The sequence below is a fragment of the Mastacembelus armatus genome, chromosome 18, assembly GCF_900324485.2.
Source record: "Mastacembelus armatus chromosome 18, fMasArm1.2, whole genome shotgun sequence".
Classification (NCBI taxonomy): domain Eukaryota; kingdom Metazoa; phylum Chordata; class Actinopteri; order Synbranchiformes; family Mastacembelidae; genus Mastacembelus; species Mastacembelus armatus.
In genome coordinates, this window is record NC_046650.1 from 11,304,949 (window position 1) to 11,330,327 (window position 25,379).

At 41.5% G+C, this 25,379-nt stretch overlaps 1 protein-coding gene across 1 annotated transcript in view; it reads left to right on the forward strand.

Annotated features, from left to right (window-relative positions):
* The first annotated feature begins 1,031 nt into the window (after positions 1-1,031).
* rbpjb (recombination signal binding protein for immunoglobulin kappa J region b) overlaps positions 1,032-25,379 on the forward strand; it is a 38,845-nt gene continuing 14,497 nt past the window's right edge. The window contains exons 1-2 of the mRNA XM_026329895.2: positions 1,032-1,234; positions 22,428-22,466. Of these exons, the coding sequence (XP_026185680.1) occupies positions 1,215-1,234; positions 22,428-22,466 (59 nt within the window). The 5' untranslated portion in view covers positions 1,032-1,214. The remainder of the gene's footprint in view (positions 1,235-22,427; positions 22,467-25,379) is intronic.

Sequence of the window (25,379 nt, forward strand, 5' to 3'; positions counted from 1 at the left end):
TTCAGGCTACTTTTTTCATACATAACACCCACAGGCAGATCACACACACGCAACATAACAAATGAGCATATTGACTCAGTGTGGTCTCAGAAGTTTTCACATCTTCTTTGAAGCTGGAGAAGTTCCCACTAGAATTCACTTGTAAAGTGAACAAAGATACCAAACAGATTTAAATGAAGGGAGTAGAAGACAACAACACACAAGGGAATGGAAACCTACGTGAAGGTTTACGACTTTCCGACCCCTCCCAGATAAACAAGCATGACCTGACCCGTTTGTAGTAGGGAGAACACACAAAGTTTTGGAAATGCACTCTGGCTGGGGGAGAAACTGAGGCGAGCACAAACAGAAAGGTTAATAAAGCTTACACCACATTTCCAAGCATGATCACTCTAAATAATAGCCTCCCTTGTACTTTGACTGAGGTTTGGGCTATGAGGAGGGTGGTCATGGGACTCCCCAATGTGATGGCAGTGCACTAATCTGCCCTGTATGGCCCATTCACATGTGTTCACACCATTGTTTCCACATTCTGAACAGGAACTGTAATGTTACCCAAGGGAATTGTAAATTTGGTGTGGAGAAACTAATTGCTCCTCTAAATTAAAGTCAGCATCCTTGCAGTCTCATCACCGCTTATGCCTGGTGTCTATATTCTAGCAGGCCTTTTATACAATACAAGTGATACTTTGCTTGTAATTACATGCAGCTGTTAATGTTGAACACTGCAGAGACGCCATGAAGAGACAGGATGCATATTACAAAATACGTGTGAGCCTAGGAAAACGAGCGTTTCCTTGCTACTAACGTCCCCCCCCACCACCACCAAACCGATCGGTGCTGTAATTTATTACCCGGTAAACACGTGGGAATAGTATTTCAGCTCAACAAGATAAACAACTACACTGCTTCACGCATATCTCGCGATAAGGGGCGCTCCCTCTGTGTTCGCCTATTGTGAGAGTTTTCCAACCCTCGCGTGATCCTGGAAGTTTCCCACGCCTGTTGTTGTGGCGTCTCTCTCTCTCTCTCTCTCTCTCTGTTGATGCTACCCGCCGCCTCCCCTTTTGCTCTGTCTTCCTCACCCACCCCCTTTCTCTCCGTCTCCCTCGTCCCTACACCTCCAGTCTGCTTCTGTTGTCTCGGCGGATTGTTGGGCTGTGGGAGAGAAAGGATATCGCGAGTATTGGAGTTTTGGTGAGAGTTTGTGGAAGATGGCGCCTGTTGTGACAGGGTGAGTCTGAGATTCGGGGCTGGTGGTGGGGAACGGAGTTTAACAGAAAACAAGTTATTCCCATGAAATAACGCATTTTTTGTCCGTCTGCTCTAGCCTGGGTACACTGCAGTCTTTTGGCCACTGGTCTGGTGGCTAGAAACAGCTTCTTTGTCTCGGTGTGTTTGCGTGCGAGTGTTTTTTCTTTCTCCAGTTAACGTTACTTGCCTGATCGGACTGTTGCTGCAGTGTTTTGGGAGCTAGCACCAGCTAAACGACTCTTCACCCTCGGTGGTCTTTTCCCCCAGACAACGGCGAGCTGGGAGCTAGCAGGCTAGCCAGTGAGCTAAACACTACTAGCTAAACCACCAGTCAATATATTAGAAAGCACTCGTGTAATTTTCCCCCCTTTGTATTTGCGTGAGAGACGTGCTCAGCAGTTAGCCGGGCAGCACGTTTACGGGTTGGATCCGCGACTGAACGCAGCTAGCTGTCCGATAATGGACGCCAGCTAGCGATATGAGACTGAAACACGTTGCGGCTTTGTGAGCAAGACATCATTTTTGGCTGTGTTTTTACGTCTTGGCTGTTTGTTGACGCTGTGAGGCAGTTTTGGTGTTAGACTGCGTGTTTGCTATAACTACATTTAAAGCTTCGCGCTGCCACATACGGTGACTAGTAACGGTGTAACGTTAGTTTAACGGCTAATAACGGCCGAATAACGTTTAACGACTCGTTACTTGCCTCTAAACTCTAAAAACATCGCTATGAATCCCCCGTAGATGTTGGAGTGCATCTAAGGACAGCATTTCACAATAAACACCCACAGACAAGTGTGATTTGCCATTGATTTTAGCTTCTCGGTTTAAGTTTCTACGCAATGATTGTGACTTTTGCTACTCTGAGGAACTTCCCTCTAAATATTTATAGATAACTGGCTGCTTAAATACCACGTTAACGTAATTTCCCCTTGGACACATTCAGGGTTTTATCTCTGAGATCTTTACATTTTCCCAGTTATAAAATCATTATACTTAGAGCACATTCACTAATTGCGGCAAGATAATATATCTAATAACTGTCAGCTGAGGCTTCTAATGGGAAACTGGGCTGTAACATTTTCAAGCAACTCCTTTGAATTTATAGAGAGCATTAAGGATAAATTTCCTCTAAAAGCAAGGCTGCTTTGTTTTGGTACTCATGGCGTCAGTAATATGATTGTATTAGTCAATATAAATGGGGTACAGCCTAGAGACACTGCTGTGTTTGAGTGAGCTGATTGTTTTTTCTGCTGGTGGAGTAAACATTGATTACAATTATTTTCCTGCACATTAGCAAGACCCAAATATATTTTTGCGGTGTTGAGGCAATAATCCCCACAGACAGCTCAGTGGGTGTCAGACATTTGCTGAGCTTGTTGGAGGTGTGTGTGTGGTGGTAGAAGGGGAGGTGGATTGGGGGGTGGTTTGCTGTGCATGTTCATTTGGGGCTTTCCAGCAGACCTGAACCGATTTCAGTTGAGGGGGGAGATGAAGGGGGAGGAGGCAGAGGGAGGGAGAAAGCAAGAGGGCAGGAGGGTCAGGTTTGGGTGGCTGGCCACCTGTCCAGATGATATCTCCAGATTCATGTGTTTTTTTTCAGTGACTGGGGAAGGGGGAGTGAGGGTCAGTGAGAGAGAGGATGGGGTGGGTGAGAGAGGTTTAACAGAAAATTAAAGTGCCATAAGGGTTATTTCAGTTGCAGGCAAGCCATTTTCACAGTTGCGGTTGGAGGCATCGGAAAGGCTGACCATGTGTCCCAATGTACTGTTTCAGTGGTTCTGGCTTTACACAGGCAAGGCCTTCACAATCCTTATGTATTGGTATTATGGCTCTCTTTTAGCTGTATAGACTAGTTTAATATGCTGTCTCTAATTAAAAGTTATAGCTTATACTGACTTTTAAGGTTTAAAATTTTTAGGATCTTGTCATAGTTGTTGTTTTTGGTATGTGTTGCAGTATTGTCATTCTGTGCAATTTAGATCTACAAATGATAGAAGATCATCATGTGAACATTGTCCTCACGGCAGTGTTTTGATACTAGAAGTTCATGACTGCAGGCAACTAACATTTGCTTTTACAAAGCACCATTTTTTTAGTACATTGGCCATTGCTTTCTGAGTGCAACTAATGTCATTGGCAAAGACAGCTGTGATACACAATACTAAGTGTAGCATCAAACACTCACTGCATGCTTAAACAGTGGCAGAGTACAGTTTGAGGGCTGCAGCTGGGTTTAAATTCATGTCAGTTACTTTTGATTTCAGTAGCTGATACTGTAGCTGTTTTTGCTTGGGTTATCTTGAAACATATCATGTGATCACACAGGGAATATCCTTTTAAGCCGAACAGACACTGTAGTATTACACAAACATTCAGTAGAATGCCATGCCATGGGCCATTTTTCTCTCTTTTAATGCATATTTTTGGTCCAAACGCAAACCATGAGTTAAATAATTGTTCAAAATAGCATGCAGGTATTATTAGGGCACTGGCCATAAAACAATTTCTTACATTTTTGAAAATTGAGCTAGAATCATGATTTTTGATGTCTAGAAAAAATATTTAAGTTTTAGTTTTAGGGTGCATTTACATTATGCAATTGAAACCGCCTTTTGTACACAAATCCCCTTTTCCTAATATAGCATGCTCCTCCTCAGAATATTCTAATTTGTGCTTTGCCAAAATAACACAAATTAGCTAAAACACCCAGATCCCTGTCTATCCAGGTGACGAGGAAAAAAAAACAAAACAAAAAAAAAAAACAAACAAACTAGTATGAGAAAAAAAACAGCATTGCTTTCATGATCTTTTCCTACCCTCTTCCAGTGAAACTGACTGTGATAGCTGAAAGAGAGGTATTGTTCACCTGGGATGATAAAAGCATGAATCACTTATTTCAACAGTGCTCTGCCTTTGCTGTGCCCCTCGGGGATGGGATTCCATTTAGCTACCCCCTCAATCCCTTTGCCAAAAGAAAAAAAAAAAATGACGCAGCCTTTCAGACCAAAAGCCATTCTTCTCTGCACTGGTGTAATGATACTACTGAGCTCTTCTTTGAGATCCAAACCTTGTGTTCTTTGATTTGCTAGCATGAGTGTATAGTTTGAGCTCTGTGACTTACTGATGCTGATCAAGTCAGAATATATGGAAGAGAGAGTGTACCTACACATAAAAGTTAGTGTGCGCGCGCGTGCACGTGCGTCCACGCCCCAGGGTCCTCTCCTCTTTCCTGCTTCCCTTTATGAAAGGAGAGGTTCAGAGAGAGCAGCAGATGTCGAAGCGCTGACCTTTATGGTGGCAAAGGCTCAGACTAGAGTTAAAAGACATGCTGGGTTCCTGCACGCCTGCCCCTCAAAACCTCATGTCCACCTACACACACACACACACACACACACACTCACGCTCTGCCACCTTAGTAACAGCATTGATAGGTTAATGATGGAGATGATACAAGCTACATGAGCGGTGTGTCACTTTAGAACCCTGTAATCTTCAAAGTGTGTTGTGTGTGGGGAGGGTTACAAGCCAAGGGGGGCTGTACAGAAGTCACAGGCAAATCGCCAAAGCAAATGTGCCACTGCCAGACATCTTTAAGGGGATTTATTCTTATGCATACAGTAGCCTATTGTTTTGGAAGTTTATCCATATCCATTACTTCACATGACTGAAATATCCCCTGAAGCCTATAGTTTCACTCAGGGTTTAGATTCAACTTGTTTGGCCGAGTGATGATGGGCCTTTTAAAGCACCACACGCCCTAGTTGACTCAGTGTCTTCGTTCTCTTGTTTCCCTATTCAGCCTGTTTGTGTCTGTCTCAGGGGAACAACCGCAGGAGACACCCAAGGGGATCGAAATGGACATTTTTGCATAATATGGCTTGGATCACCACCAGCTTGGCACTCCTTGTTCTTGATCCACAGCTATGTGCTCAAGTGTGCATAAACCTGATATACAAACAGTATGTGTCTGTACTCTGACTTTCCTGTTCTTTTTTTCATAGGAAGCAGTTCCCATGATTGTTCATGCGTTTGAGTAAGCTTTTCGTATAGGTATGAAGTTTGGAAAGGGGGTGGTGTTACTTTATTTGTTTAAGCCCAGTGCCTGATAAGGGCATTAGTGGGGGCATTTATTTACTTGTGCAAGGCTCAGAATGCATTAGTCTGAGCAGATACTTTTTTTTTTTTTTTAAATGTCTGACTCTTTCAAAAATGTTGCTGCTGTTTGTCTGGGGAGGATGGGACGGAACATTCTGATGTAAATCTAAAGCCAGTGTGGTTTTGAAAACAGCCCTGGCGTCATGTTTGATAGAGGCCCAAGTCCTCTTGGTGTTGTTGGCATTTGCTTTTGCTGCTTAGTTAAGCCAAGCGTGCGGACCAGAGAGACAGAAAGCTATCATGAGGCAAATGCAACAGGCAGTGGAAGTATATACCTCTCTGCTGACTCTTGTTTTGGAGTGGCTCTTTGCGTTTTTTCACTCTCCTCTTCCAAGAGTGTTTCCTCAGCCCCAGCATTCGCCTTTCCCTGCCCCTGTTCCTTTGCTGTTTGTAGTGATTACAGCTTCGCCAAGGGAATGGGGGTTTCTACTGTGTCAGCAGTTTTTGCCTCCGCTGTCCATCCACATTCAGGATGTTTCATTCAGAAAACAAACCGACTCCCCCTGTCTGACTCCCGTCTGCTTTCATTCAACTTCAGTGAGCAAACTCTACTTCCTATTATGGAGCAGCTGAAATTGTTCAGAAAAAAACTATAGCAAATACTGTAGCACTTGTGGATGTTTCAATCTCCCTTTAGTTTTTCTTTATGTATAAAAAAGATTGCTCATAGTTTTCTCCTGAGGGATGACAGAGGAGGGGATCGGTATTTTGACGTTGTTTGGCTTGTGCCAGACCTCTGTTGTATTGCATAAATCTAGAATATACTGCTCTAAGCTTTCAGGAGAATACACCAGAGAGATAAGCTTGGAGAGAGAGAGAAGCTTTATTTTTTTGTTCTCTTGGCCCAGATAATTACCTTGTTATTCTCAGCCACGTTAGTGAGGGCTTAGAAGCATTGTCCAAGCGTCGCAGTGTCTCTGTTCTCCGACAACTGTGCTTGGCTGGTTCATCAACTCAGAGGAAGGCTGCAGACACATACAGGATCTCCCATGTTGGGAAAGCCCCTAACAACGCCACCTCCCATGGCTGTACACAGCTGCCACTATTGCTGTACTAGATAAGAAAGGAGTGGCAAGCAGTAAGTCTGCCTGTAGTAAACCTTTCTGAAAGAAATGTTTTTGTAACCTTGTAGTTGTTGCGTCAAATAGTGTGCTGGTAGCCACCGAGCATTATCTCATTGCTTTTAGGTAAATGGCATTTCAGTTGACTTTTTTTACAGCTTCATCCCATTAACTTCTCTCTATATGAGCAAACACGTGTAGGAATAAGTCTTAGTTTTGGGTGAAAACTTGTCAATTTCATTTTAGGTCACACAGATTTAGCTTAGTATTTCATGTAAGAAAGTTGGCTTCCTTTGAAGCAAAGTTAAAAGTTTAGCAACGCTAAACCTTGCAATATGTCATGTCAAGTATATATCTTTTTCAAATTCAAATGCTGTATATATCAGATCATGATTTCTGCAGACCATCCCGCAGGGAGACTACTACTGGTGTATGGCCAGACAGGTGATGGCAGCCTGCATCTCCCTTCACTGCAGGGAAAAGAAAGAAAGGGCACAAGAAGGAGCTATCAAGTGTCATAAATATTCAAGGAACAGTACAGAGAGCAAGGGACATTGGGATTCCAAGAAAGGCAAACTGTTATCTCCAAATGTTTTTTTTTTACATTGTCTGGTTGTTTAACTAAAGCTGCTGGAGAGTTTTAGTGAAAAATCTGCCTGGTGGCATTCCTGTGGCTGTTAACGTCAGGAGGTTTTGGCCTTTCCTTGGCATCACCGTGAAGTACTAGACATGTGTGTTGTTTTGTGGAAGAGTCTATTGATTGTGGTTGAGGGAACAATGCTTTTTTTTCCCCCGTTAAAGAGAGGGTTGTTCATGTTGTGGTTGATCATCTTGCACTTGTGGGTGCAGTTTGATGTTCACTACTGTTGCCATCATTTTGGAAGCACTGCTGAAGAATGTACAAGTTTCGCATGAGGTCATGGATGGAAACTGATTCATTTTTTAGGTGTTTCTACTGTTACTGTTACTACTTATCCTAACAAATCTATTATATTTTGACCTGAAATATTAACACCTCAACCCTGGTAAACAAATGAATCAGGCTTTGGTTTTTTATATTTTAAAGAATACTATTGAGTTATTGTTTTTAAAGAATACTAGTTGGAATAATTTCTTTATCTGCTTGGTGTCTCAAGACAAATCAGTGTTTGTGGTTAGGATTTAGTAAACCACCTCCCGCCTCATTTGTTGTTAAGGACAGTGTAGACTGTTTAGGAAAGATAGCATGTTTTAAAAAGGAGCATGTAGCAAGAACAGTAACCCCCTTCATCATGACTACAACACTGAAACCAGACTGTCTTGAGCTGTTGAAGTCATTACTAAAGTGCACTTACACATGCAGAAGCGTGCTGCGGTCTCTACATTTGATTTGGTTTGCTGAGGATCATCTCACAGCATGTGGGCTAAAGGTCATGTCTCAGTCTCTCTCTGCTTCTGCAAGAAATTCAGCATAGTCCTTTGAGTGGTTTTGAGGCAAGGGCAGTGCACGACAGCGGTTAGTACTGATTGATACTGTATATGTCCAGAGAATGCAAAGTTAAACTATATAAAAATCATCAGCAGCATTTGATAGTTGATTAATCATTTTTGTTAATAATTTTTTTTCAAGCAAAAATGGCAAACATCTGATGTAGTTTCAGGTTTTTCTGATGTAAGAAAAACATTTGCTGCTTTTCTAGAGCCTACATTATAGTGACTTGAATATTTTGGGATCTTATGCTGTTGGTACGACCGAACAGGGTATTGGAAGATGTGACCTTGCATTTTAGACAATTGTTTTTGAGTACAGACATTTGGTGAATAATTAATAAGTGACTCTAGAAAATCTACAGATTGTGATAATAAAAATTCTTAGAGATGGGCTCAGTCTGATCCTATATCTGTATCGGGTCCAATATTGACGTCATTTACTTATAGAATATTGGACTGACCTATTGATCCATATTACAGTCTGCACCTTGCGCTGGACCATGAACCCACCGTAACCTAACGTAACATAAAATTAGATTTCATTCCTCATCTTACCATACACCAGCAGCGTCATTGACCTGTAACCTTGTGAGCAAATAGCAGATAGATATTGGTTTGACTTAAATGTTGTTTCCTTCGAAGTATTTCACCAAGACAGCTAGATGTAATGTGTGTAAAGCCAGTGTACTGAAGGGAGGAGGTATGGTTGCATCATACCATAACGCTACAATCAGTTACTCAAGTACTTGATGAGGTTTCACATGAAAGATTACCAGGAGTTTATGCTAACCAACACAAGAAGACACCACCAGGCAGCAGACTCTTGCTGAGGTTTTCCAGAAGCACAGTAAACGTATGGCAGACAACCCAGAGGCGAACTAAAGGGATTACAAAAATTGCTTAACTTCATTTTACTCAATAACCAACCACTGTCTGTAGTTGAAAATGTCAGATTTTGCTGCCTGTTGAAGCTGCAGTTCCAATCTGCCATGGAGAAAATACATTTCAGAGAGTGTTATAGCTGAACAATACAACTGGAGCGCCATCATAGTCGGCAGCGCAGTTAGCTAGAAGATGTTAGTACAGAATACAGTACTTCAAGTAGTGTGTGGTTTATATAGGCCTCATGATGTAACCTTAAGCACAATAAAGATAAAATTAAATTAGAAATCTGTATTTGCATTGGCAATTGTGGTTCGGAAATAAAAAAAATGTGGCTTGGTCCATGTCTAAAAATAATCATTAGTCTGCAGATTTCCCAATGTGATGGTTTTGCTTCTTAATTGAAAAAAAAAATGCTGATAGACTAAATAATAAGGCAGGCCTGCATTGTTGTCTTTAGACTTGGGAATCATGCAGGCAGTTTTAGAATTTTACTAAATTTTTATCTGTAGTTAAATGTCATGGGGCTACTGTACATAAGTTCATAAGTTGCTGTGCAGAACAAGTCTGATATTTTAGCAAATGGTTTAAACAAAAGGCTTTTCCACTAATTTTATTATGAGGTCAGGTTCCTGCATTGCAACCCCCCCCCCCAAAAAAAAAAAAAAAATTATTGAGGTTTCAGCTGACATCATGCCATAAAGCACCCGGCTGCCTGGGGGTTGTTAGTGGCTTCAGTGATAAATGCTTTCAGTTTTGGTTAATCATGGCAAAAATACAAGAGCTCTTTTGTGATGTATAATGCCTGGTGAAGATAAATGAGAATGAAACTCAGTAAGGAGGCTGCAAAGTACCATAGTTAGTTACAGGGTATTTCCCACTTGCCTGGATAGGTCCACCGCACTACACCAGGCTGTAATGACAGTAATGCATTTCCACTACAGTCTTACCCTAGGGCATAGTTGCACTGCTGTGGGCTTGCAAGGTAGCATGGGCAACCACAGCTGGCCCATGCCAGTCTCTTCCTCTGTCCTGAGTAGGTAAACTGTACTGCTGTGTAGAGAGACATTTCTTTCTACAAAAGTTTGCTCTTGTAGCTTCTACCTTAATCTGTGAGGTTCGGAGTTTAGTTTCATTCCTGTGTTGTTGTTTGTTTGTGGTTTCATATTTCAGCTTGTTAAATTACTGCTGATACAAACCGACAGTTTTTTACTCTCACACTAAAAGATTTCTTTAAGTGAACCTGAAAATTCCCTTTATTGTGAAGAAGTGATAGGAAAGTATTTGTGAAGCATTGAAGGTGGCACGGGTGAACTACCCTGGTGTGTAGTGCAGTGCAGAAACACTGGTGTTTTTGTTTTAAAATGAACAATTACATCTATTCGTTTCCTGTCAACTTACTGATTGAGTAATTTTAAATGATTACCTTGCACTACATATTTGATTTGCCTGTTTTGCACTGCCTAAACATACTACTTGTTTACTGATGCTAGAATTCTGTCTGAACACCCAACAGCCAGATTGTTCCTTTTGTTTGGGGGACTTTGAGTTAGAGATTGAAGATCAAATGCAATTCTGCCAATTCCTAAATTAGTCACATTTAAGTGTAATTTTATCACCCACATACAAATATAAATAACAGACATTACTCTGGAACTGCATGCAGCACCATAAGTCATATCCTCTGAACTGAACTTTGCAGGCCAAATGTATTCCTTTTGAGTTTCATACAGGGCACAATGGTGGTTGACACTTCAACATGTGGTCAACACTCCGTTATAGGTGCACTGGCAAAATTCAGTGTGGTTATCATCTCATTTACCAGAACCACAACCTTCTCCCTTATTGAAGGTTGTTCTTCATGTGGGTCTGAACTTCAGTATTGTTGCAGCAGTCGATCTTGACTCCTCGCTGCCCCTGGGTTCCCTCTCGTTCCAGCAGTGAGTCATCAACTCAGCAGAGTGAGGAGGGGGAGCGGGATTGGATGGTTCATTCAGGGTTCAAGGCTCCCTCGCCTCACCCCCCACTCGTCTTTTTCCTGACAGTTTCCCCCAAGCACATGACCTGTCTCAACCCCAAACCCCAGCCGTTCTATCTGGGTCTTTGGCTACAGTCACACTTGTCACTTCCCTGCAGCTTCTTGTTAATGAATGTCTGATATCGTGAGATCACTTTGCTGCATGTTTTTGCACTTGGCCTGAAAATTTTTGTTCTGAGTTTCTGTGTTTACTTAACAAGCCTGCATGACTTGTACTGTTCTTCTATCTTCTTCCATTTCTAATGTGAGTAAGCAGTCTTACAATCACCATTCACAAAAGGGTGGTTTAAATGGTTTCCTTTTTCCACCAGGTACAGTACTTTTATTTGATTTGTCCTAAAGCTAAATATTGTTATGGCTATACCTGATTATATACATTTCCAATCCAATATAAACTCACTGCTGCCACTTTTGCATGTGTTCAGACATGTTTTGACTGCCGCTTCACAATAATGATAAAAATCATGCTAGAGAGATTGTGCAAGTAGCAGTTTTTTAATCCAATGATCTGTTTGGGGCTGATGTCTTATGCACAGTGGAAACTGGATTTTTTTTTTCCGCCTTTTTTAAATGTTGCATCAGAGTGGGACATCAAAGAAGTTGGTTACCTGCCAACGTTTCTGGTGAAGAACGAATAATTTAATTGGAAAATTTTGTGCACACATGAACCAGTCATTTGGGTTTCTTCTGTTTATTATGTGACTATCTTTGTGAAGAGGATACTTTGCCGTCTGTCTGTCTAACCTGCCTGAGGTGTGATAATGCAGTGCTGCACAGCTCTTAACCGTTTCCTCTCTGCCTGAAGAGAGAATAACAATCCCACTCATTATCTTTAGCCTGAAAATGCAAAAACCTCAAGACTGCTTTTATCTTTTCCAGTTTCATTTCTTCCTTTACAAGCTGGAGGTTGAACTCTATCAGACCCAGTTAACCCAGTTATTTAACCCTGTGCTCAGTAATATCTTGAATTTTTACAAATTGAGGCAAATAATTTCAGGGATGACCTCTTTGTAGATACGCTCTGATTGGTCAGAAGTGTCAGACTATCTCAATTTAGGGCACATGTTATCTGAGGACTGAATGGAACCAGGTGGCAGGCAGTATAGAGAAAACAGAGTCAGCACTGTGGGATTCACAAAGGAGACTTCATTAAAGATAGAACAAGCATCAAGGGAGTGTGTGTTTGTGTGTGCATGCGAGTCCAGGTTGGCTCCACAGCACACACTGGAAATTTCATTACTGTGTTTAGAACATATTATATGTGCAGAAGTAATGGAGTATGTACTTGTTCCGTATGTTCCAGCCTGCAAGCCAGATTACAGTCGTTAATGTGTACCTTTGGTGTGCAAGTGAGTGTACGTCTAGATGTCTTATTGATTGTCTGCCAGGCCAAGATGAGTTTTAAAAGTCTGTCCAGAGAGCTCCATATGGAGCATTGGTGTTGGAGAGTGCGGTCAGGAGGGAGAGCGGTGGAGGGAAGGAAAGTGAAGGGGAGGGAGGGCAAGAGAGAGACAGAGCGAGGAGGCCTTTTCTTTGGCTTTTCTGCCTCTGTCATTAAGCTCTCCCATGTCATAGACAGATGGAGCTGGTGCTTTATGTGTCTATGTATGTGCAGGCACTTGCAAGTACAGATTGATGTGATCCACCCAACTCCACACTCTCACAAACACACATCACTGAGCCCTGCCCTTGATTCAGCCCCCAGTGGGGCATTTCAGGGCAGCTCTCAGACCTCTGCCATCTGCAGTCAGTCAGCCTTGAGGGTCAGACAGCTCATCAACAGTCAGTTAACTTCGCCAACTGAGTTCTCTCTTTCTGCTCATGTCTGTGCATGTAACATTAAACTTTTATTTCTTATAAAAGATAAGCTTCTATCTTTTTTATGATTCTGATGCTATCAGCTTTCATTCTTTTGTTTCATCTTGCCCTTCTCTTATTCCAATTTATAAGCTGGTAACCAGACTGGATTCATTTCAGGGATACATAGAAAGTAGATTAGGGCGAGACAATTCTTAGTAAACCCACAGTGATGTTTGACTGATTTTTGTTCAGTGTTCTTCCATGGCAGCCTCAAAACAGAGAAATCTGAATGTTAAGGGGCTTGAGCATGGTCAGGGTCAGCGCCACTTTCAAGCTACTACTGTTACATGTGTGTCACATATAAGTAATATTTAGTTATAATATCCTTTTGGCAAACCCAAAGAGTACATTTGGTAATATACATAGGCTGAATATTGCTCTTGAAAGAATCCATCTCTATATGAGTGTCCCTCACTGTCTTCGGGACTGTTGTGGATGGTTCATAGTAGCTTTCCTAGCAGGCTAGACTGGGAATATTTGTAGTGACATTGCCCTCATCGCTCCTGTCTGACTGCTGCCGTTGTTGGTGTGCACAGTGTGGCACATGCCAGAGTAGTGGTGCCAAGCACAGAGTAATCCTAAGTCAAGACATTTCTCTTTGTTGTCTTGGTTGCTGCCTAGAAGACTTTCTGTCCTCTCCGCTTCCCCTATTTACGTCTTTCTCACTGTCTCTCTTGCCCCTGCCTACTCTTTTAAACACTTGTCCAGGGTTGACTTAGGATACAAATGTAGTGCCCAAACTTGGCTACGCCACCACTGTGACAGTTTTTTTCCCTCAAGGATTAAATATGCACCTGAATGTATAGGTAATAGAGGCCACACACAGCAAGGCAGAGTGTGGCTGAGGAAGTGAGTGCGTATTAAAGGAAAAGGGTGATGTTTATGGTCCTATGTGTTGTTGTAACTGCATAGCAGTGCGTGTTGGGAGAGTGACATCAGTATGCAGGTATTTTTCAATAGGCTGCCAAGGCTAATGTAGCCAGCGGGCTCGAATTTCCAAATTTCTCTCACTAAGCCTGAAGTCCCCTCCACACAAACATGTTCACTTGCTTGGTGAGACATGTTATTTCCACCCATTTCTCTCTGTCCAGTCTTGAACGTTTTGAAAACAGGTAACTATAACAAGGAAAACAGTGTCTCAATCTCAAGATGTTTCTATCTTGCACATCATGCTGATTTTTGGCTTCATTCATTAAATCACGCTTGAAGGCATTACTCCGCAAAAGTCTTTTGTAATCTGTTTAACAGGGCAACAACAGCACATAATTTAACTTTATTCACTGTGTTGGGCTAATGCCACAGAGCCTGTTGACAGATGTCTGTTTATGGATATATAATAGATGGCTGTCAGTTTCCTCTTTAGTATGAATCCCTTCTGCACCTGATTGGATGAATGCTCCACTTGCAAGTTTCCCATTGTCTTTTCTTGTCCAACGAAACAGCCTAAAACCAAGATATAAGGTAAAGGAAAGCAGGGAGAGGTCTCATTTGATAGCCTGTAACCACTGACATTTTAGCATCTCTGCTTGAAAGGTGACATGAAATTTGCACATATTCTTATCTCAATTCTGTCTGCGTTTTGCTTTGATCTCACTATGCAGGTTGGTGAGGCAGAGCTCGCAGACTTGTCAACAAACATGCCACTTCCTAAACAAATATTTAAAGCAAAGATATTTAGGAATATGACATTGGTGAGGCGTTGACAGGCAGAGTGCATCTATTTATAAAACTGTTGTCAATCCTCCACTTGTTCTCATTACTCTTGGTCTTGTTTTTCCACTGATGAGGAGTGAAAAAAGGGGGAACAGTGTTAGTTGTGCCAGGAGGCTACACTGATGCTGTGTGCACCCAGCAGAAAAGTTAGTTGTGCCTTAAAAGTCCCTAGACTTATAAGGCACAAGTTAGTTTGCTTTATCTGTATTAGTTTGGTGAACCACTGATGGTCCAGTTGCAGACAAATGATGCAAAGACAGTAGATGAAATGGCCTCTGAAGTTCTTCCTCAGTTGCTGAGTGTATAAGCACCATGTTTTCAGCTATGGTTAGAGCAGGGCCCGTATATTTGGTGTCACTGAGGTGGCCCTTGGCTACAGAGGCCAGTAGAAGCTATGAGGGAGCATGGTGTTGATAATGAGGTGTAGAGACACTCTGAGGAGTTGTGATATCTGCTATCAGTCCTCGGGCAGGGAAACCAGACACCTTTTTTTTTTTTTAATATAGGCCTAATCCCTCATCCCATCCCACTTCTTTTTCACACACTGCTGTTTGTGTGCACTGTCCTGGAGTTCCATGTGTGTGTGTGAGTGAGAGAGTGTGAGTGTGAGAGAAGTGTGTAAATGCATATACAGTCAGATGTGTGGTCAGAGTGTAGTTGACCCACCCTGGGTGTAAATTAGTTGCACATGACGCTTACAGTTATCTTGGTTATTATGAGTAGATTTTAAACAGACTGCTTTGGGTGCTATTTCCCGTAAAGAGATGATGAGGTCAACTTTGTTTTTATCCAAGCCAGAATGTGTGTTGACAATAAAAAATGTTATTTCTTTAATTATAGAGTTTGTATTATCTAAGTGAGCCCAAGTGCTTCTTGTAGGCAGATTGTTGGCAGTTGGAGGCTTGTGCATCTACTTAAGGACCTAGTGAAAATATAAATGATTTTGCCATCAAAAATAAATCAGGATTACTGTCATGGTATCACCTTTGCCTTATTTTCTGGCAGAAACTGTGCATGAGCACACTGTTTGCCCATGCCCACAGGGGGTCACCTCCGAACCCTTGACCTTGAGCATATGAATGATGGCGTCTGGCGCTGGAGTGTTGTGTTTCGGTGCCCTGGGAATCACTAGCTCCCCAAAAGATAGTGGGTCAGTGTGTCCATGTCTGTTTGTGTCGTTAGACAAAACTTGTCGCATATTATCTCCAGTTTCAGGGCTCAGGTTTCTATTATACTGCAAACACATTTTTGTAAATTATCTTATTTTGGTGAGCGTCTGAATTTACACATTTCAGAGATAATGGTATTGGTCTGCAGTTAAGAGATCAAGGTTTTGAATTTTGTCAGCTCACAGATTGTCATCTAGTTCAGATCATCTAGTTCCTTTGAATGCTCACATATTTTGTAATCTAATAAGGACAGCATATGCATTTTGCTAACAGGTTCAGTAGAAATTGCATCGTCTTGAGCAACACAGAAAAGCCTAGTCACTTCACACCAGTTTGATTAGGAGCATGAGCTACATCAGTAAATGCCTTCATTTAAATGTCATTTGGCGAAGGTTAATTTAGGTATGTTACAGTTAGGAACAATCATTTTAATCCACAATTACAGTCAGAGTAAGTGCCTTTTGTCAACATTGCCTGTAAAAATGGCACCATAGTTGTCTGCACAGCGAAGTTGTCAGTGATGTTACAATGTCTCAATTCCCGTGAGTGGAAAAAACGCTTCCTGCGTAGTGTTTCCCAGTTCCCATGGAGAGGATTGGGTCCTGTAGTGTTGGGTACAGTGTTTGACATTTAGTATACTGTCTATGGGGAGATGAGCTGATGGATTTATGCTTCCCGATTAGGATGTTGTGAGAGAAAGACACAGTAGCAGTATAACTTGGGATGCATACTTTAAAGTTTCTTTACAGGGTTTCTGGCCACATGAATGATGAAACAAAATGTTGTCAATAATATTGATTCCTAAAGCTTAATTATTCTGGCCAAAATGTTGCAACTTTACTACATCTGTTACCATGGGCATTGAGAGTATGAGAGGCACATAAAACTAAGTTAGAGATTTGTCCAATATGAGTCTGAATGAGAGAGCAAAAGGCGTTTGCGTGCGCACACGTGCTTGCATTAGTGTGTGTCTTCTCAGTCTGGCATGTAATGCTGAGGATATGTCAGGGTGTATATTTTGGTCTCTTCAGAGCCCTCGGGTGTTGATGTGTGTTTTCTACTTCACACTGTTTGGACTGTCAGTCACAGCTGTCAAACACGTCCCCATATGAACGACAGGTCGAGTCGACATGTTCTCAATCAACCCCCTGTTGCGTTTGCATGTTGATGTGTGTTACATGTGTTTGTGTCAACACTCTATTCATAGCATGCCCCCCACACCCTGTCGTCCAGCACCTCATATTTCATACTTCCTGTCAAAGAACGATGAGAGCGCGCCCTCCCTGTTCCCCCACCGCACTGAATCCAGAGGTTCATTTTATGGTATGACCAGTGTATCAGTGTATGGTAGATGTACCTACATAGTATTTAATTTATATTAGTATTTTATATAGTATTTCATTTACATTTTATTTGTGTGACTTAAAAAAGTCAAGGTGGTTTTGGTGCCACATCAGAGCAAATTTTAAAAAAATAACTTTTTTTGTCTTTTCCAAACATTTTTTTTTTTTTTTTTTTATAGAAAGCTTTTGTATTTATTAATTTATAATTTTGTCTACTATTTCAGGAAAATGCCTAATTTCACTGACCCACAAGTTACATATTCACAATCAGTTATTAACCTGTTGTCTAGGTTGGTATCAACATGAGAAATAGCTGACCAAAGTCTTCAGATCAATTAAAGATTCTAAACATAAAGACATGAAGGAGGATGTTTATTAATGATAAACTGAAGATTAAATCCTCCCTGTTGTATTTTACTTTGAAAGATTTCTGGATAACTGGGCATCTGCATCTTACTGCCACCCCTGGTCCAGATGTGACATATAATACATGTAATTTTTTTTTCTCCAAGAGCTGTTCACTATGACTCCAATTGTGGTTTCTATGTGTGTTCTGTGAAACAGGCCTGAGGGGAGGTTTGGTGTGGAGTTTCACTTTGTGTCTTCGAGATGTATCTGCTGCTGGTTAGAGGTGTTGGGTTTTAATAAGTCACCACAAAAATACAGTCTGTCACCCTCTGGCTGTTTGTGTGTGCACCCTCTGAGAAATTAAAGTGTCAATCTAATGTCTGTCTGATCTACATATCTGTGTATTTTAAAGCAACCCAAATGAGAGCAGACTTTGTACTTTGGGAATTAAGAAGAAATGAATAATATAAACAAGTATTGAAAACATCCATCATAAAAGGCCATGTATGAAGAAAATTTTCCAAATGATATTATTCTGTATATTTCAGCTCTAACATTTCAATGCCCACATACTTTCAGTAATATTACAGGCATTTTATTTCCCCTTAGAATATTATTGTTGGCAGCATGAAAGAGCTTTTATCTATTTTCCCATGGTTTCTAGGCTTCGGTTTTGATCCAGACTTCACTGAGAACAGCTCAGTTGGTGTATATAATCCATCACTGTAAAGGAAGCTGACAGTCTCGGCTTACAAAGTTGCAGCGTGGAAGCATCAGGCTGTAAAGTTTTACACTATGAAGGATGTTCACTTCGCAGTCTCAGATTAAAGGCAAACAAACAGGTGACATGATGTGTGAGTGTTGTACTTCCATGTTCTACTTCTCTGATTTTTCGAGCTCTGAAACTTTCAGCCAATAGCTGACACATTCCGTGGTTCTGTTAGGACTCTCATGCTGTCAGTCACAGTCGAGCCAACAGCAAAGCAAGGTGCTTCTGCCTGGCACAGACTTTAAAATTAAACAGAGAAGAAATGCTGACTCTAGTTACAGTTTAAAATATTTTTTATTATTATTACTGAAAATGCCTGAATAATACCTCTGCCTTTACTTGGAGAGAAATGCAGTTGTAGTTAAAACATCCACTGTAGTCATCAGACTTTTTGCATTGTACTACTGTTCAGACACTAGTGATGAATGTAGTGTGACTGAAACTTTAGTTGTTCTCAGTGACAACTCAACAGTTTAATAACATATTTTTTGTGCATCTTATTTTTCTCTAGAATTATTTCATGCTACAAATTTGAAACTGACATACAATCACAAATGACAAACGCATGGTCGGTGGATCTTTGGACGTTTTGCTTACTTTAAGACCAATAACACATTACTATACTCCCGTATATCACATCACTCCCACTTCCCAATGAAAGCAAAGCGTCAGGACATCGTCTTTCACTGCCCGCAAGTAAAAGGAATGACTGTCCCATCTTATAGCAGTTCACTGCCCTTGGCACACTTACCCATTAGTAACCATGCCAGGGTAAGCTAGCAGCGAGTTGGCTTAGTTTAATGGGCCTATCGGGTTCCTAACAGGATATTGCCACAGTAAAACAAGCTCCATTACAGGGTCCATAAACAGATCTGGAAAGGATGAGAAATGTAAGGGAAATTAGTTTGGTAGTTTACAAGTAGGTGTTTGTGTGTATGTGTTTGTGCTATCATTCACTGGTCTACATCAGATACACTGCTTGCAGAATTGAACATTAATAACAATGACGTTTAGATTTTCTTAAATGCTTTACCCTCTGGTGGTGGTATAATTGTCACACTTGTGTTAGTCAGTCATATTAGTCATATTATTGCAATACTAGTATTGCAGTAATTCAGTAGGATCTTGAATCCAAAATACTTTCAGTTGCTTTGTTTCTCTCTGCTGTTTAGCTGCTTTGCCTCTCATGACCGGTGTATCCAGTGGAATCAGTGATAGTGAGGAGGAAGGAGGGAAAGGAGAGTAGTTGTAACAGATAAACAGCAAATCAGACAAAAGTCCTCTTCATGCAAAGCTTCCTTTTCCTCCATTGACCCCTGGCCTGCACTGAGGCAGTCTGTGTGTGTTGCACGCTGCAGTGCACATCATAGTGCATCATGTGCAAAGGAAGATGATGAGACAGACCTTTTGTTTGGACACGCATTGAATAACTACTTGAGTTGCACTTTTGCAGAGGTGGAGCTCTCATTGTTTCATGAGATGAGGAAGCACAATTAGGCTGAATAATAGAGCAAAAATAGGAAATATGAATAAAAAGTATTGTTAACGTGAAAAAGTAATACAACTTCACTGTTACCAAATGATGCAGGAATATAGTAATGCCAAAAGCCCATGGGCAGGTGATGATGGTATCTTGCTTTGGGCTTCAGGTTGCCTTTGTGTGACCCTTCAGGCTTGAATATTGACATTAAAGGTGGCTTACGTCAACTGAAATATCTCACCACACTTATTTAAGAAAATTTAGGACATAATACTGCAGTTGAACTTTCGCGAGCTCTGCCATGAAACATGACATTTCATTACAGTCAAGCCTACCTGAAAAGCTGCAGATGCAACAGCCTGTTTGCCTTTCTTTTGCCTTTGCAACGCTGTGTTTGCGGTTTTCCTGTCTTTGGTCTTCCTTTCTTGATGGTGTTTGTGTCTCAAGCGTGTTTGTTAGTGAGCTCATGTGGGTGATAGGAAATGTGGATGGTGGTTTTTCACAGAACTTGCGAACCCAACTCTAACACTTCTGACCACCTTCATCTCTTTTTATACATCACTACTTCATGGTAAAGCTGTACAAGCTGCCCGCAATATTTTCATGTGACCTTTTTAAAACACATGACGGTGGTAGAGATAGCACGAGAATTGTGGTGTGTAAATCCACCCATAAAGCCATGTGCTCACAAAATACACAGATTTCTTTTTTCCTCTCTCTTTAGTGCCTTGTGCACAGACATGTTGTTTTGCACTGTCTTCCCATATTTCTTTCTTTTTTTATTTCTATAATTCAACACCATCCACGCCGTCTGTCTTGCCTTTAATCTCACCCCACACCTCCCCTGCATTATCCCTTCCTCCATCGCTCGCTGTTTGCAGTGGAGGGGTGAGGTTTAGAAGGGGGAGGATGGAAAGGAGAGGGCTGTCTGGAATCCATTAGCCAGTTGAAGCATCAGTGTTTCACTGTGGGAACCTTATTGATTGCCCTCCTTTATAATTATTCCACCTCCACTCCCTCCTTTTGGCCCCTAGAACCATGGCTTTCTGCTGCCCACCCTTTGCTTCTCCCATTTGCTATTTTCATCCCTGTTCGCATTGTCGTATTTACACGCTTCTTTTTTTCTTAAATTTCTCACCGCACCTGTGTGCCAAAATCCAGCCGGCCGAGTGACACGCTATCTGTGTTTATTGATGGCACGTAAGATGTATTGACACACTTATCAACAGCCTGCAAAGCTACCACATCCTACACAAGGAGAATATCTGACTCACTCACTCAGTCCTTCTTGCAGGCAAACGTACACACACACACACACACACACACACACACACACACACAAAATGCTTTTCTTTGTGACATACAATCATAAACTTGATCTTTTAAATCTTGGACTGTTGGGTCAAATAGACAAGGGGCATTTTAAAGCATTTTGTAGACAAAATAAATGATCGGAGGTTGTCAGGTTTTTCAGATATGCATAATACGGGGTGGATTTAGCACTCTGTCACTCATATGCTTATCATACGGGTGATGCTAGCTGTAGGCTAACTTGGCTTGCCATAGCCATCCATTCTTTGCCAGGTTTTTCCAGGTGGAACTTACAGTTTTGAGTCTAGCGTCGGCACGCGCCAGGATGTTCTACAGGCTGTAACTTGACTGCATGAGACTAAAATGACTGTAATTAGGCTACATTTCGCAGGGTATACTGAGCCAAAGGTCATTTACTGAACAGTTCATGACAAACATACGCATGTGGATGAAAGGAACACATAAGCTGAAACTTGTCAGAGGTTCAGACTCTGGAATTGGAAGCACTATCAGCCTTCTGTGTTGCATATAGATTATTTTTTGTAATTAAAAAGGTTTTTGGTTTAGTAGATTTGCACACAAATGTGGGGGGGGATAAGAAAAAACATTCTGGTTTGTTCAAATAAATTATGATTAGCAATTCCTTTTTCCTTAGTGTTGTGTGGTAATTTCACACTTACCTTGGGCCTGGTTTCTGCATTTATATCGGATTTTTTTTTTTTTTTTAATTGTCTTTGTGTATTTTGTGCATGTGTTTGCATCCGTTATCGCACATTAGTCATGTTTCTCTATTATCACTGAGGAAGATGTTTAATGAATACAGACCAGACTGAGTTGCGTTAAAAGGTCAGTACCTTACCAACAAAATAAAACAAGTTACCTGCAAAACGTTACTCTCAAGTGTGACATGTTGTAAGTTATTGATCATTTCTGTACATGTTCCATCAGCAGTGGTTTCTTTGCAGTAAGAGTTCTCAGGTATGACTCAGTCAGTTTACTGATTCATCAGGCTTCCAGCAAGTGGAATTTAACTACAGCTCAGCTGTTTAGGACAGAATCTCCATAGCAATTGAAGGTAGAGGATGTTGCCATAATAGTGCGGATTAACAGAATTAATTTAAGAAATTAAAGGTATGAAGCTAAAAATGGACTCGCAGCAGACTTGCTTAGAAAACAGCTGAATTCTTAGATACTGAAATGTCTGTTCATGTTTGGTTAATTAGAAAAAGCATCTTACAATTTACTAATAATTTACTAAAAGTGTTGAAGTAGCTGTCACTTCATTTCACTTTAAATTTTAGACAAAATCAAATCATGTGATGTCGTTGTCACAGCCCAGACTTCAGTGGTGGTTAATTTTTGTGAGTTTTTACGCTCGGCATCGGCACTGCTGCTTCAATGTGCCTGCTGCCGTGAAATTTGTCACCTGTCTCATTCTGAGCACACTGTCAAGGCCACGGTGTGCATGTGTGTTTGTACAATCGTGCCATTGTGTAATGCAGTGTTTACTCTGTGTGTGTTTGTGGTTGATAACCAGCCCACTCATGTTTTCTTCTCATTTTGTGTCTTTGCAGGAAGTTCGGGGAGCGCCCTCAGCCACAGCGCCTAACAAGGTGAGCGTGCGTGCACATGTGCAGTGTACAATCTTCCCTAAAGACCCTACTTTTCATAGTAGTATTTGTATGCCTATCTGGGCGCAGAGTGGACTTGATTTTACAAACACTTTTCACCTAGTAAAGAAAACCAAATAAATAGATTTTTGAGAACCATGAAAAACAGCTGAATATTGTGAAGATAAGAACTATTACCCGAATGTTTTAGACTATATATTTCATGTTACCACCATGTGTGTTAATTAAAGACATTGTTGGCATCAAAATATGGCAGTGATTTTGACATCAGCTGTGTGTCTTAAAAAAGTGAGCACAGGGGTGAAAATATATGATCTTTAATTAAATTCAAGATATACATGTCAGAAAACAAAGGCATCCATTACCCATGGTCAACTAGTCATGAACACTAAGGAGCTTATTTCTTGTGGTGATGCAGATTTAGTTAGAAATGCATCTGTGACAACCACAGAATAAATATAGCACAGATTGGCTGCATGTTGTGGCAGGAACAGCAGCAGCAGCAGCAGCATGTTAACTTACAAACTCAGCAACTTTGAATGTGTAGTTTTTAACTATGTAAGGCTGGCCTGATCATCCGTACCTCTACCATTTGGCACCTCGTATCTTGATCTGTCCAGTTGTTCATGTTAAGGTTCTCCGAGACTCACTTGAATGTTTATGTTGAATTCAGCACCATGTCTTGTAGTTGTTTGCAGCAAAACAAGCCAGAAATATGATAAGTCACCTTTTCTGCAGACTTGCAGTTTAAACTTGCACTCTGTGTGCCTTGACCAGCAGGGCAGGTTTTTATTCTCTTGCTCCTCTTGAGTTTGTTCCAAGTCATTTAGAACAGTATTTGTGTGAACACAGACTGTTGATGAATGTTGTGGCTTGCTTCTAGAGGTTTGTGTGTGCATGTGCATATGCATTTATTTGCTTGTTGGTGTTTCTCTTTGTTACATTGGTTTTCCTCTCTCGTGCATTCATGTGGGTGTGTGTGTGCGTGCTCGTTTTCTGCGCGTGGCAATCAGTGGGCAAAATGAAGGGTTGCGTATTGCCTGAAACAGCCAAGCATGGTTTTGGAAAAAGGGGCCCATGCACTTTTTGATGTGTCCCCCTCTTTCATTTATGTGCTGCCAGTCTGCTGGCTTGTACTGGCCCCTCCATTTGTCTGCTGGTTTGAATGTCCAGAAATATGACACAAAATAGTCTTTACACAGCAGCCGAAAGGCACAAACACAACTCCTTCAGTGTGTCTGTGTATGTCTTTGTTCCCCATGTGCATCGTGATGTTTTGTTCTTTGTGTTTGTCTCTATAAATCCGCCTCAGTGTCCCCGTGTCTGCATGTTCATTCACACCCACTTGTCCCCCTTCCTGCAGCAACAACAGATTTTCTGCCAGGCAGCAGCACAGACATCTAAAATAGTGCTTGGTCCTGCAGGGGCTTTTTAGGGCAGCTAAAGCTCCAGGTCCTGCAGGGCCGCCCTGTCAGGAAGGCTACTCGACTGGAAATACAATACATGACACACACACACACACACACACACACACACACACACAGTGGAAAGGAGCAAATACAGACATGCACGCACATATACACATCTTAGGTTCAGACAGGCGTGCACAGATCTACACACAAACAGACACAACACACAAGCATACAGGCTGGATAAGCTGCCTCTCTGCTAAGGGAGCCGCCCCTTCAAGGGCTTATTCTCCCAAACAACGGAGGAAGGGCCAGCTCTGCAGAATCCATCGCCTCAGATGGATGAGCTCAACAGAAGCCGTATTTTAGTTATCTGCTTCTTTGTGAAAACTCCTAACTTCAGATGATTCAGCCCAGACTGTTTGGTCTGAAACTGCTTGCCTGCATTTTAATTTTCTTCTCCCCAAGTTATTGTGCTTTCCCTCTTGTCTTGTCTTTGTTTGTGGTTGAGTCAAGTGTGTAATTTCTGTTCTTCCATTTACTGTATTAAAGTTCTAAACTTTTTTTGCTGTATCTTATTGTCTGTTGATGCTGTAGGTTGTCTGACAGCCCACTCTTCAGGCCCTGGACAAAATAAACTACTCCTTGTTCTTGTGCAGTTTAATGAGTAAAATGTATAGCTGAGATGTAGTCTAATAAGAGATCCTGTTGTTTTAGCAAGTGTCTGTGCTTTGGAGGCTCATGTGGGCCTTCAGGAGGTCACACATCCAACCCTACCTAGGCACTTGACTGTAGGTCACCTCACAATTGGAGAGTCTGTTTAAAAGGAGGCTGAGCAGCCTGAAGTGGCGGATTGTGAATGTCTTAACCCAAGCCTGACACTGCAGAAGGGTGTAATCTACCTTTTGTGATGCACAAGGGCGCACACTAATTGCAGTCTGATCATCTTAATTGAGTCATTTCACAGTGCACGTGTGTATTAGTATGCTTTGACATTGTATGTGTTCACAGGGGGTCTAGTGACAGTCCTACTCTGCTGTAGACGCTGTGGCAGATGTACAGGACAGATGCCTGTCTGCTCCACTGCATCTGTAGCCTGGCTTAGCATAGCCCTTCCCCCCTCTCTCTATTACACACACACACACACACACACACACACACACACACACACACACACACTTGCCTGACCCCTGTAGTGCCTGCTGTTGAATATCTCTTTTTTGTAAAGCTGTCTGGTGCATTTTTTTGTCTCACTTCTCAAGCATTTCCTTTTTTGGTTTCTTATGTTTAGATCTCATTTGGTCTCTCTTCCCTGTTACCACGGTTATCCCTTTTTTCTTCTCTTTTTTGTTCTTTTCTTCTGTTAGTGTTTAATTTTTCTCAATCTAGATAATACCTAGAGAAACTAGGAAACCTACCACTTAGATGAAGTTCCCTTATGATTTACAGTTTGTCCACCACTGCTACTCTGCTGTGCTCCATATGG